Genomic DNA, 14440 nt, shown 5'->3' on the forward strand with positions numbered 1-14440 from the left:
TCCAGAAGGGTCTTGTTCCAGCCACTTATAATCATTGGAAAGGAAACCCTTGTCTGGGAAATTTCATACTCATTAATTTTTAAATGCTTGGGTGGAGAAGAGACCCAAGGGATGACTGAAAGGGATGGCCTTGCCATATAGCATGTAGCTAACTCAGCTGGCACCTTCTCTTGGCGTGTTGGGACAGTGAGTCCGTTAGATCCTGATAGACCATGATGGGCATCTCCTTCTGGTCTCTACCCCACAGCTGTCCAACACTGTGACAGTCACATGTCAACAACTCTTTAACAGACTCCAGGCCTGAGATCAGCATCTCAGTGTCACTACAAAAACATAGCACACTGCTTTCAGAAGGTTTGCAGCAATGGCGTCAACCATTCCTACCCATATTGATAATTACTGCATGGTTAATTACTCAGTTGCAGTAACGGCCACCTTCTTTCCTGCCAATGGACACGAGTGTAAATAGAGCATGCAGATTGGGAAAAGCCAGTTGCTACAAGTTTGGTAAATACATAATTGATGTTGAATTTAGGCACTTACCACACAGCCTAGTTCACAAACACAGTGCATTGGAATAGCAAAAAAAGTTGTTGGGATTGTGAAGGCATTGATGGGTGTGTCTTTGAAGACACTGGTAGGTTTAGTGATGGAATGCCACACATGCAGCAGTGTACACACATGCTGTGATGACTAAGGCTCAGACACTCTCAAACCATTGCACATGGCCCCGCAGGTCAATCGCCCACAGGCCCCAGACAGAAAAGGCCTCTATCCTTTGTTCAAAGCAACCCCTTGTTTTGATATGCACTGGAATAATGAGAAATTCCAGATAGTTCAGGTCAAAGATAAAAGTGTGGATTTGAGCTTCTTGGTCAAACCTCCAATTTTGGCTTTCACCTATTCCCAGAAGACAGATTTCTAAAGCATCTTGTTTTTCCCAGTCTAACTTATGGATGCTTTTCACTAGCACTTTTTGGTGCGCGCCCGGCTTCGATTGATGTTAAAGTTTGGTTTGCATGTGCTGATGCTTTGAAAACAAAATCAAAGATTCAAAAACCAAAATATAAGAGTGTGGTGAGCAACACTTTGCATTTTGCTGCCTTCTCTTGCATTGTCGTTTCCATGCAACAGGAGTAAACAGCTGCTCCTTTGATGATGCAAACCACACTGCGGTTCAGACCAAAATTATACAAACTGTGAACACAATTCAGCAGGGGGAAGGGAAACAATCAAACTTGATCTGAGTTCAGACCATGCAATCTAAATGTGAAAGTGCCCTAAAACTGGTGGGTCACAAGGCCGTTTTGAGTGAGTCACAGAGTATGTAGTATGTAGAAACAACAACAGCAAACAACGTAATTGTAAATGTTTTTCTGATACAACTTTTTTTTTTGACGTGTCAGACACAGTTTAAGTAAATAGTGCCTAAGAAAAACACGTAGTCCAAACTTTCCTATCCTGTCAGATGCAAATGTGGAGGTCCACACTGTAAATCATTATATATAAAGAGCGAATGAAATCATGCGCATGCAACGTCATAGTTAGTTATGAAATTACCAAGCAGTATAAATTATGTAAATGTTACGCAGTGCTAGGAAATAGATTACTTACAAATTGTAGTCAGTTTATTCGACAGTGTTGGTGATATTCTTACAATTTATGTGTATGTTAAGAGGCAGTACTTGTGTACCTTCTGTCCATTTTTGAGAAATAAATTTGCATGATTCAAATTCCTACAAATTTGGGTCACGACGTCATGAACATGGGAAAATGTGGGTTCCATGGCCAAACCCGTTGAGAACCACTTTCCTAAAACGTATGCTGTAGTAGAGGGTTTTGTGTGTGTGTGTGTGTGTGTGTGTGCCCTAGATCAGTATACACCACAATAGAGATGCCACATCATTTTAAGTCAATATTTCAAACATATTTCACTCAACCAAGCTTCAGTTAATCAAATAAGACATAATATGGTATTTGATGCTGCTCTTAAGTAAATTCTACAGATACAGACACCACACCAATTCAGTTATTTTATTTGTAATATTTTTTATTTTTAGTATATATTTTAATTCTTAAAATATTATTTATATGATTATGTTCCCCTTTCACTATGCTTTTTTACAATGACGATACATAGCAAAAGAAATGTTTTTAGTAATATATAATTCTACACATTTAAATAATACTTATGTTGCACACAGGTAGTATGTTACAGTTTATTTTGGCATTCTTTCCCTATTCCTTATATATTTAAAAAATATGTTTTTAAAATACTTATTTGGGATAAATATGGCATTAGCCTGCTCAAATTGTTTGTCACCTTTGCACCTTTGTGTTTGTGTAAGATTTCTTTTCAACTTTCACCTGTGCAATCATCCTTGTCTTTTCATCTAACCAACATGGCAAGCGTAAGCACTATGCACGGTCAGGCGCCGGCAATGGAAAAAGGAATCATGTGACAAGCATGCACGTGTTTGCTCGGGAAAGCATGTCTCTAATGCAGCCTGCTTTACTCTACTCACTCCTTCTCCTACTATGCACAGAGACAGGAAAAGCTCCAGCCAATCAAAGCACGTTCTGCCTTGCATGCTTTGCATATCTGTAGTGTCCCGGGCATTTCCTCCAATCATGGCTCGGCTTTTTTTGAACTATGCCTTGTAGTTCAAATTGCTTGTAACTGCTGCATACACAGTGGCATGTCGTGATTCAGTCGTTCTGCGAGTTAGACTTCAACCTTCAGGATATAATGAAGTCACATATTTCTGGAGTTAAATGCTTCAGTAGGTCTGAAACAGGATCAGCTTGCTCTTCTGAGGGGCTGATAGCATAATTCTCTGCTCAAGGTTAGAGTGAACATTCACCATCAACCATCAAAAGAAAAGAGAACATGCATAATTAATATACAAAATATCAACTATTTAATGTAATTTTGGGACATTTTATATATATATATATATAATATGTGTGTGTGTGTGTGTGTGTGTGTGTGTGTGTGTGTGTGTGTGTGTGTGTGTGTGTGTGTGTGTGTGTGTGTGTGTGTGTGTGTGTGTGTAAAAAAAATATATATATATATATGATTAAGTCATTTCAGTTCTTACTTCACTGGAAAATATGTAAGGTATAATCCAAGGTTAGCTGTGCATTACATTATTTTAATGCACAACATGGAGGCAAAGAACCACTCGTTCTTCAAAGCTTTAATAAATACAGCGCATTAATATAGAACGATATTTAAACTGACTGGAACTACTTGTGCATTAAATGGTTTTAATGCACACCTTCCAGCCAATCTGAATCAAGTATTCAGATTGACCATGATATAATTTGAATATATGTAATACAAATAAATGGATCTTCTGTAGCTGATAGTATTACTGATTAATGGATTCTATTGACAAGACTGAATAAACACTGCATTTTTTGTCTCTAACACTCTTGTTTGAAGTACAACATCATTTCAGCAGGATGTTTGTTGTGACATGTCTGTCCAGCTGATGACCGTTCTCCACATATAAGGTGCGAGTGGTCCATTTGTTTATGTGGACACAACTGTTAAGATACTAAAATAGCTCAGTCTGAACTGAATTGAGAGTGTTTGATGTTGTCTTCAGAAATGACATGCTGTCAGGAAACACGCTGACTCTAGTTGCCAGCATTTTCTTTTATTTGGATGAAAAAAAAAAAAAAAAGATTTCTTCTTTTGTAGTTAGATTTGTATTCAAGTAAACATTAATGAGATTGGGCATAAGAAGGCCACTAAACACTGATGCAAGATGCAGTTAAAATTGAGTGTACAAAATATACTACACAATGAACATCTAGTGCCTGTATGAATTTCCCAACAGGGCATTTCACAATTTCAGGACTCTGAAAGTGTCATTCTGAAATTGAACCCAAAGTTCCAACGTAACAATCTTTATAAATTTGATGCAACAGCCCTTGGTGAATAAGCAAGTGTGCTCTTTGATTTGTCTCCTCTCAGTGCCCTGTCCATTCACACGGAAGCCCCCATTAAATCACCTTCCAGTCATAAAACACTGAGAGAGATGTCTGCAGTATGCATAAACTGTAACACCAGCACCTGCAACATGCTGTCTCATTGATCACGGCAAACAAAAACATGAAAAAACGTCATGCATGCCTCAGTGTCGGAAAACAATGTGTGAATTCTATTGATTGCTGTCCTTGGACAACTGCAGCTGAAGGCACAATGTTGTTGACCTCCATACATCAGGGCATAATCAATGAAATGATATGACTAATGAAACTGACTCTTCTCTTGACTGATAACTCCAAGTGAGAACAAACTCCTCCAGTCTGACAGCTGTCAGAGACACCTACCAGACGCTCAGGGCTGTCAAATCCCTCCAGTGACCTTTCACACTCTTATGGAAGTTGGATTAAGTCTTGAAGTCCCCCTCTAAGCCAAGAATGTCACTGAATGTTTGCTTTTCATTGCATCTGTTGTCTCATTTGTTTTTGCTCTAAGAATTAGCACAACCTACGGTTTATCGATCAAGCGTCTAAGAGCATAGGGTTTTTTTATATACAGTGTGTTTTCAAAGAGGCATGGTTGGAATCAAACTTTTGCTTTGACCTCAAAAATTTGAAGAGCATGTGTTTGGTCGATAGCTGGCTATATAGTCAGCACACAGTTCAATAGACGGATGGGGCCTTGGGGTCATTTCTGATTTGATTGAGAATTATAATAGTCCTTCGAGGGCTTGTCAATTCAGATTTATTGGTTTACATGCCTTGTAAACAGTTTATCTTAATATCTACAAGATTTATGAGTTAGATGTGAACACTGTCTGGACACTGGACCAGTTATATAATGATAATGTGTATATAATGATTAATTCAATTTAATGATGGCTAATGTGATGTACACCATTGTTAGTCAAACAAGCACTCTAAATTCACCCAAAAATAAAAACCCTCTAAAAAATGGTGGGTTAAAAACAACCTCAGTTGGGTTGAAAATGGACAAACCCAGCGATTGGCTCGTTTTATCCCAGCCATTTGGCTTGTTTTAACCCAGCAATTGGCTTGTTTTAACCCAGCGATTGGCTTGTTTTAACCCAGCGATTGGCTTGTTTTAATCCAGCGATTGGCTTGTTTTAACCCAGCGATTGGCTTGTTTTATCCAAGCCATTTGGCTTGTTTTAACCCAGCAATTGGCTTGTTTTAACTCAGCGATTGGCTTGTTTTAACCCAGCGATTGGCTTGTTTTAACCCAGCAATTGGCTTGTTTTAACCCAGCGATTGGCTTGTTTTAACCCAGCGATTGGCTTGTTTTAACCCAGCAATTGGCTTGTTTTAACCCAGCGATTGGCTTGTTTTAACCCAGCGATTGGCTTGTTTTAACCCAGCGTTTGGCTTGTTTTAACCCAGCGATTGGCTTGTTTTAACCCAGCCGTTTGGCTTGTTTTAACCCAGCCGTTTGGCTTGTTTTAACCCAGCCGTTTGGCTTGTTTTAACCCAGCCGTTTGGCTTGTTTTAACCCAGCCGTTTGGCTTGTTTTAACCCAGCCGTTTGGCTTGTTTTAACCAAGCAATTGGCTTGTTTTAACCCAGCGACTGGCTTGTTTTAACCCAGCCGTTTGGCTTGTTTTAACCCAGTGACTGGCTTGTTTTAACCCAGCCGTTTGGCTTGTTTTAACCCAGCCATTTGGCTTGTTTTAACCCAGCAACTGGCTTGTTTTAACCCAGCGATTGGCTTGTTTTAACCCAGCCGATTGGCTTGTTTTAACCCAGCGATTGGCTTGTTTTAACCCAGCCATTTGGCTTGTTTTAACCCAGCCATTTGGCTTGTTTTAACCCAGCCATTTGGCTTGTTTTAACCCAGCCATTTGGCTTGTTTTAACCCAGCCATTTGGCTTGTTTTAACCCAGCCATTTGGCTTGTTTTAACCCAGCGTTTGGCTTGTTTTAACCAAGCAATTGGCTTGTTTTAACCCAGCCGTTTGGCTTGTTTTAACCCAGCGACTGGCTTGTTTTAACCCAGCCGTTTGGCTTGTTTTAACCTGATTACTGGGTAATTACCCTAATTGTTTATATAGATTTTAATGCATTACTCATATATCAAACTTTATCACTAGTTCACAGTAGGGAGATCATCATCATGTTACTTCATTATTTTATTTATTGTAGTACTAGGGTCAAAGATAAGCCTAACCCTAACCCTAGCCTCAACATTAAAAGTCCAAAGACTCACTAGTACAGTTAGATAATAATAAATAATATTTAATAAATAATACTTTTGCCAGTATTTACAGTGTGGACACTGTCTGGACACTGGACCAGTTATATAATGATAATGTGTATATAATGATTAATTCAATTTAATGATGGCTAATGTGATGTACACCATTGTTAGTCAAACAAGCACTCTAAATTCACCCAAAAATAAAAACCCTCTAAAAAATGGTGGGTTAAAAACAACCTCAGTTGGGTTGAAAATGGACAAACCCAGCGATTGGCTCGTTTTATCCCAGCCATTTGGCTTGTTTTAACCCAGCCGTTTGGCTTGTTTTAACCCAACAACTGGCTTGTTTTAACCCAGCGATTGGCTTGTTTTAACCCAGCCGATTGGCTTGTTTTAACCCAGCGTTTGGCTTGTTTTAACCAAGCAATTGGCTTGTTTTAACCCAGCGATTGGCTTGTTTTAACCCAGCGTTTGGCTTGTTTTAACCCAGCGACTGGCTTGTTTTAACCCAGCGTTTGGCTTGTTTTAACCCAGCGTTTGGCTTGTTTTAACCCAGCGACTGGCTTGTTTTAACCCAGCGTTTGGCTTGTTTTAACCCAGCGACTGGCTTGTTTTAACCCAGCCGTTTGGCTTGTTTTAACCCAGCCATTTGGCTTGTTTTAACCCAGCAACTGGCTTGTTTTAACCCAGCGATTGGCTTGTTTTAACCCAGCCGATTGGCTTGTTTTAACCCAGCGATTGGCTTGTTTTAACCCAGCCATTTGGCTTGTTTTAACCCAGCGTTTGGCTTGTTTTAACCAAGCAATTGGCTTGTTTTAACCCAGCGATTGGCTTGTTTTAACCCAGCGTTTGGCTTGTTTTAACCAAGCAATTGGCTTGTTTTAACCCAGCCGTTTGGCTTGTTTTAACCCAGCGACTGGCTTGTTTTAACCCAGCCGTTTGGCTTGTTTTAACCCAGCCGTTTGGCTTGTTTTAACCCAGCGACTGGCTTGTTTTAACCCAGCCGTTTGGCTTGTTTTAACCCAGCGATTGGCTTGTTTTAACCCAGCGATTGGCTTGTTTTAACCCAGCGACTGGCTTGTTTTAACCCAGCCGTTTGGCTTGTTTTAACCCAGCGACTGGCTTGTTTTAACCCAGCCGTTTGGCTTGTTTTAACCCAGCCGTTTGGCTTGTTTTAACCCAACAACTGGCTTGTTTTAACCCAGCGATTGGCTTGTTTTAACCCAGCCGATTGGCTTGTTTTAACCCAGCGATTGGCTTGTTTTAACCCAGCCATTTGGCTTGTTTTAACCCAGCGTTTGGCTTGTTTTAACCAAGCAATTGGCTTGTTTTAACCAAGCAATTGGCTTGTTTTAACCCAGCGATTGGCTTGTTTTAACCCAGCGTTTGGCTTGTTTTAACCCAGCGACTGGCTTGTTTTAACCCAGCGTTTGGCTTGTTTTAACCCAGCGACTGGCTTGTTTTAACCCAGCGTTTGGCTTGTTTTAACCCAGCGACTGGCTTGTTTTAACCCAGCCGTTTGGCTTGTTTTAACCCAGCCATTTGGCTTGTTTTAACCCAGCAACTGGCTTGTTTTAACCCAGCGATTGGCTTGTTTTAACCCAGCCGATTGGCTTGTTTTAACCCAGCGATTGGCTTGTTTTAACCCAGCCATTTGGCTTGTTTTAACCCAGCGTTTGGCTTGTTTTAACCAAGCAATTGGCTTGTTTTAACCCAGCGATTGGCTTGTTTTAACCCAGCGTTTGGCTTGTTTTAACCAAGCAATTGGCTTGTTTTAACCCAGCCGTTTGGCTTGTTTTAACCCAGCGACTGGCTTGTTTTAACCCAGCCGTTTGGCTTGTTTTAACCCAGCGACTGGCTTGTTTTAACCCAGCCGTTTGGCTTGTTTTAACCCAGCGATTGGCTTGTTTTAACCCAGCGACTGGCTTGTTTTAACCCAGCCGTTTGGCTTGTTTTAACCCAGCAACTGGCTTGTTTTAACCCAGCGATTGGCTTGTTTTAACCCAGCGACTGGCTTGTTTTAACCCAGCCGTTTGGCTTGTTTTAACCCAGCCGATTGGCTTGTTTTAACACAGCGTTTGGCTTGTTTTAACCCAGCGATTGGCTTGTTTTAACCTAGCGATTGGCTTGTTTTAACCCAGCCGTTTGGCTTGTTTTAACCCAGCGATTGGCTTGTTTTAACCCAGCGATTGGCTTGTTTTAACCCAGCCGATTGGCTTGTTTTAACCCAGCGACTGGCTTGTTTTAACCCAGCCGTTTGGCTTGTTTTAACCCAGCCGTTTGGCTTGTTTTAACCCAGCAACTGGCTTGTTTTAACCCAGCAACTGGCTTGTTTTAACCCAGCGATTGGCTTGTTTTAACCCAGCCGATTGGCTTGTTTTAACCCAGCGATTGGCTTGTTTTAACCCAGCCATTTGGCTTGTTTTAACCCAGCCATTTGGCTTGTTTTAACCCAGCGATTGGCTTGTTTTAACCCAGCCGATTGGCTTGTTTTAACCCAGCGATTGGCTTGTTTTAACCCAGCGATTGGCTTGTTTTAACCCAGCGATTGGCTTGTTTTAACCCAGCCGTTTGGCTTGTTTTAACCCAGCGACTGGCTTGTTTTAACCCAGCCGTTTGGCTTGTTTTAACCCAGCGATTGGCTTGTTTTAACCCAGCCGATTGGCTTGTTTTAACCCAGCCGATTGGCTTGTTTTAACCCAGCGATTGGCTTGTTTTAACCCAGCGTTTGGCTTGTTTTAACCCAGAGATTGGCTTGTTTTAACCCAGAGACTGGCTTGTTTTAACCCAGCCGATTGGCTTGTTTTAACACAGCGTTTGGCTTGTTTTAACCCAGAGATTGGCTTGTTTTAACCCAGAGACTGGCTTGTTTTAACCCAGAGATTGGCTTGTTTTAACCCAGAGACTGGCTTGTTTTAACCCAGCGATTGGCTTGTTTTAACCCAGCCGATTGGCTTGTTTTAACCCAGCGTTTGGCTTGTTTTAACCCAGAGACTGGCTTGTTTAACCCAGTGATTGGCTTGTTTTAACCCAGAGATTGGCTTGTTTTAACCCAGAGACTGGCTTGTTTTAACCCAGCCGATTGGCTTGTTTTAACCCAGCGTTTGGCTTGTTTTAACCCAGCGACTGGCTTGTTTTAACCCAGCAACTGGCTTGTTTTAACCCAGCCATTTGGCTTGTTTTAACCCAGCGATTGGCTTGTTTTAACCCAGCGATTGGCTTGTTTTAACCCAGAGATTGGCTTGTTTTAACCCAGAGACTGGCTTGTTTTAACCCAGCCGATTGGCTTGTTTTAACCCAGCGTTTGGCTTGTTTTAACCCAGAGATTGGCTTGTTTTAACCCAGCCGATTGGCTTGTTTCAACCCAGCGATTGGCTTGTTTTAACCCAGCGATTGGCTTGTTTTAACTTAGAGACTGGCTTGTTTTAACCCAGCAATTGGCTTGTTTTAACCCGGCCTTTGGCTTGTTTTAACCCAGCTGTTTTGGCTTGTTTTAACCCAGCATTTGGGTTACATGTTTGTCCAACCAGCTGGGTAGTTTTAAGTTTATTTAAACTTTGTTTAAAACACATAACATAATTACATAATTAATTTGCTTAGAATGGACCCAAAATATGTTGGAAATTAATATTTATTAATATGTTTAATAATTGAACTTTAATGTTTAATTAATAATAATTAAACAACATTTATTAAATTGCTTATTACTAAATGTTCACCTTTTGATTATTATTGTTTACTAGTAATTATGTGTCTGATTTTTAATTTTCAACCTATTTTGAGTTCATTTTAAACCAGCCATATTGTAAATTTTAAACAATAGTTAGGATAAATAAAACTGCCCAGCATATGGGGCAAACATTTAACCCAATCGCTGGGTTAGTACATTTTCAACCCAGCTTGGGTTGTTTTTAACCCAACATTTTTTAGAGTGTGATTAACAAAGCTGTCTTAAGAATTTGGAGCTGATACAAATAGTTTTTCTGTTAACAGACCATCCAAGCACAGTAATTGGCTGAGGTTTTTAAGCATGCTTAAGCCCAAAAATGGTATGTTGTGTATACTGCATTGCATGCATACAGTAAAGAATGCATACAACCACATACATCCTTTGGTGGGTTGTGGTTGCTATATATTATGTGCACAGAGCTGACATGGACTTCAAACATAACAAACTAGCATCATAAATGAGTCATATAGACACTCTAATGTAGGCAGCAAAAGCAGCTTCCGTTGCAGTTATCAACATGCATCCTGCTCCTAGTCCTGCCATTCTTCAACCACCAACCTGTGTTTATCCCACATGCACCTTGAAATAATTCAACTTTCTGCTGTTTTATTTAATCCAGCACTGATTGGGAAGCACTAAGGGACCTCAGCACACTGCCCTCGGTCGGTTAGAGATCCTCACTGCATGCGGGAAGACCCAGTATAGCTGCGCTCTCTGGCTCCTCTCATCTCATTCTCTAGAAGATGGCGGACTGCGCTTCACTGTTAGATGAGGAGCTCTCTTCATTCGTCTTCAATTACTTGACTGAAAACTCCGGAAGCCAGGTAAACCATGCACATTTTCTAATAGAACAGAATCGCAGCTGTTATTCCCCAGGTGTATTTTTGCATGTTACTGTCTGTGGCACGATATACTTCCATCATTTCATCGATGCTGTCAGAGCGTCTCAGCCGGCGTCTGGAGTCCCTGACGTCTGCGCTTCACGTGGAGTTCACAGGAAATAATGCATATTTGCGAAAAGTGACTTAGAAACGAATAACGTTCAAATAATCGTTCTTTTCGGTTCTGCTTTCGAGGATTAGCGATCAGGGAGCGATTCATGACTGTTTTAGAACAAGTTCAAAATGTGTTCGTCGGTTTGCACAAAATCATACCAATTTCCCGGTTTGTGTGTGAGAGTGTGTGTGTGACACGTGGGACTTTGGTGAACTTGACTTAAGTTTCCTGATGTGATCGTGTAGTTTTAAAATCGAAGAGCACTGATTCCATACCGGTTCACTGTGATGAGAGATGAAAAGTAAGCACAGATCAGAAAAACTGTTTATATATAGGCTATATATTTCAGTCTATTTTTTTTTTTTGTCTAATGCATCACGTGTAATTTTAATCTAATAATATTGATGCAGTTATTACAGAATAATTGTATAATATATATTCATAAATGACCTGTTTTGCTTGCGCAAAACTATATAAAAGCGAATATAGGCTACAAAGTTAATAAACTAATACGCAGCACTGCAGGCCCTATACAAAACGTTTACCAATAGCTATCATATGTATGTAGAACATAGTGTAGTAGAGATCAGAAATCTGCTCATGTGAAAAATGTACTGTTTTCGTAAGCGTTTGCGTAACTGTTACAAAACAAGAGCGTGATGCCATTTAGAAATAGTCAAACGATCTTTGCATCATGTGCCAGTAGCCTATGTGCTGTCGATATTAATAAATAAACGCTGTGCATCTTATGTCAAATATGCTGTGGTCGCACTGCAAAGTGTTTATTTTTAGATACAATATACGTAGTTACAATACAAGGCTTATGAAACATACGGATACTTTTACGTTACATCACTCACATTATAGCCTACGCAGAGATGTTTAGACACGGATGAGGCGCAGAACGCGGGCATTCATTTATCTAAAATTCTAAAAGTGGCACGTGCTCTTACGGAAGGGTATGCTTTTCCTGTAGAATCGAATTGTGCATGGTTACAAATCGGATACTTTGTGTCAGGTGTCACTGAAAGACGACAGTCTACTTTAAACATTTGAACAAGGTGAGGAAGCGCTCGGTGGCGTTTGTCCTTGTGTCAGCGGGGATAGTGTACGCGCTGTAAATGTGCTCATTTCGGGTTATAGGGCTGAGCGCGCAGTCTGGTCAGTGTAATAGTACTCCATCCTCGTGACTGGAGTTACAGAACACACAGTTACTGCAGTCATGTGCTCGCCGCCGTTAGACGTAGTAGAATGAGAGAGAGAGAGAGGCGGGACCACTGACGCGCGTCCACGACAGCCACACACTCCCTCCTCCGGGCGTGCATGTGACTGACTGACTGACTGCTGCTGCCGCTGCGCAAAGTGGAGCAGTTCAGATCACGACTAATAATTCACCATCCACTCTAGGAGGATGTGAAGAGCGGTAGCTTTTTGATTTATAAACAGTATTTGTATTCATGCGAGGAATTGGATTTAGATTTTATCTTCAAAATTCTCTGTTTTAAAATATGTGGAGAAATGTAAAAGACCTGCTCCCACTGCTTCTTATTAGAAAATAACAGTATATATGACCACAAAAGCAGTCATATGGGTCAATTTTTTTTTTTAATTGAGATGTATGCATCATCTGAAAGCTGAATAAATAAGCTGTTAATATATTATGGCCGAGATACAACTATTTGAAAATTTTGAGTTTTTTAAATTTCGAAAAATTAAAATATTGAGAAAAGTTGTCCAAATGAAGTCCTTAGCAATGCATACCTACTCACAAAAATATTTTTTTTATATATTTACTATAGGAAATTTGCAATATATCTTCATGTAACATGATCTTTACTTAATATCAAAATGATTTTTGGCATAAAAGAAAAATCTATAATTTTGACCCATGCAACGTATTGTTTGCTTTTAGTCTAATAATGTTGATGCAGTTATTACAGGATAATTGCATAATACGTATTCATAAATTACCTGTTTTACTTGAGCAAACTATATAAAAGTGAATGTAGGCTATAAAGTTGAGAAACTAATACGCAGCACTGCATGCCCTATACAAAATGTTCAAAACAATCAAAATATTGAGAAAAGATGTCCAAATGAAGTCCTTAGCAATGCATATCTACTCACAAAAATAATTTTTTGATTTATTTACAGTGGGAAATTTACAAAATATCTTAATGGAACATGATCTTTACTTAATATCATAATGATTTTTGGCATAAAAGAAAAATCGATAATTTTGACCCATACAATGTATTGTTGGCTATTGCTACAAATATACCAGTGTGACTGGTTTTGTGGTCCAGGGTCACATACGGAGTAATAATTGCATTGACGTAGAATATTGAAATGATTGCATGCAATTATCTAGTATTAGAGAGCCACATTAATTCACGATAAAGATTACAAGGCTGCTTAATATATATTGATTTAAAATGATTTAGCATTCAAAGATGCACACACACACACATATATATATATAATAGCACGCAATTTGTTTTTAACTGTATTTACTTCAAATTCACCCAAATATATTTAAAAAAAATGAAATATAATGATGATGCTGATAATCTCAAAATGGCCCAATATCAGCCGATTTATCATTAATGTAATGAGAAAAAAGACTTTCAGTGCATGTTTGTTTCCTCGCCTCACTGCATCCTTATATGATGCTGTTGACATTTACACATTCACTGCATAAGATCTGAACATTTTAATGATTTCATATACATTATATACTGCAGCACTTCTAAGGCAAGCTCGCAGTTGTCGTGATGTGCGGCATGCACTGCAGTGCTATGTGTTCAGCTTGCGTGATATGGGCTGAGTCACCTAACTTGACAGAGTCAGGCAAATGTATTTACACCATGAAATGACTCCCCCCCCCACCCACCCACCAGCTTGTGTCAGTCAGCTGTGCCTCCCCTCATTTCCACTCATAATTTTATGCTCATTCGAAATCATAAATATGCAGGGTTGACATGGTCTTTATAGTGAGTTCAGACCGTTGGCTCTGTGTCTGCTTGTTTACTGAAGCATTTTCTGTATCATTTGCCTTATCGCTGTGAAGTTGAACCGTAAAATCAAATCAGCAGCAATGAAATGATGTTTTAGATGTTCTAGTTTGGAGTTTGCTGGTTCGAATTCACTTGACATCAGATTTGAAGAAACTGCGCATTCATTTGAAATCCACTGAGAGCAAGAATAAAATGAGATACCATAAAACATCACAGGAATATAATTTGATTTGGTTTTCACAGAAAGGCCTGAGCTCTGAATGTGGCTCAATAAATTGGCTGCAGCCTCTAGATCGTCACTTTATGTTTTGCTCTTTTCACTCCAATTACTTTACAGCGCTGTCTGTTGCCTTGCTCTGGGCACACTTGTATTTATTAGCAGGGCTGTTTCCTCTCCTGAAGCCCCAGAGGTCCTTCATCTGGCTCCTCCATCTCTCTTTGGGGACTTGAGGAAGTCTGGGAATGCTCTGTAACAGATCAATGTCAAT

At 39.8% G+C, this 14440-nt stretch overlaps 1 protein-coding gene across 1 annotated transcript in view; it reads left to right on the forward strand.

Annotated features, from left to right (window-relative positions):
* Positions 1-10144: 10144 nt before the first annotated feature.
* Positions 10145-14440, forward strand: part of ppargc1b (peroxisome proliferator-activated receptor gamma, coactivator 1 beta) — a 50422-nt gene continuing 46126 nt past the window's right edge. The window contains exon 1 of the mRNA XM_067385176.1: positions 10145-10763. Coding sequence (XP_067241277.1) covers positions 10683-10763 — 81 coding nt within the window. The 5' untranslated portion in view covers positions 10145-10682. The remainder of the gene's footprint in view (positions 10764-14440) is intronic.

Source organism: Chanodichthys erythropterus, chromosome 1, assembly GCF_024489055.1.
Source record: "Chanodichthys erythropterus isolate Z2021 chromosome 1, ASM2448905v1, whole genome shotgun sequence".
NCBI classification, from domain to species: Eukaryota; Metazoa; Chordata; class Actinopteri; order Cypriniformes; family Xenocyprididae; genus Chanodichthys; species Chanodichthys erythropterus.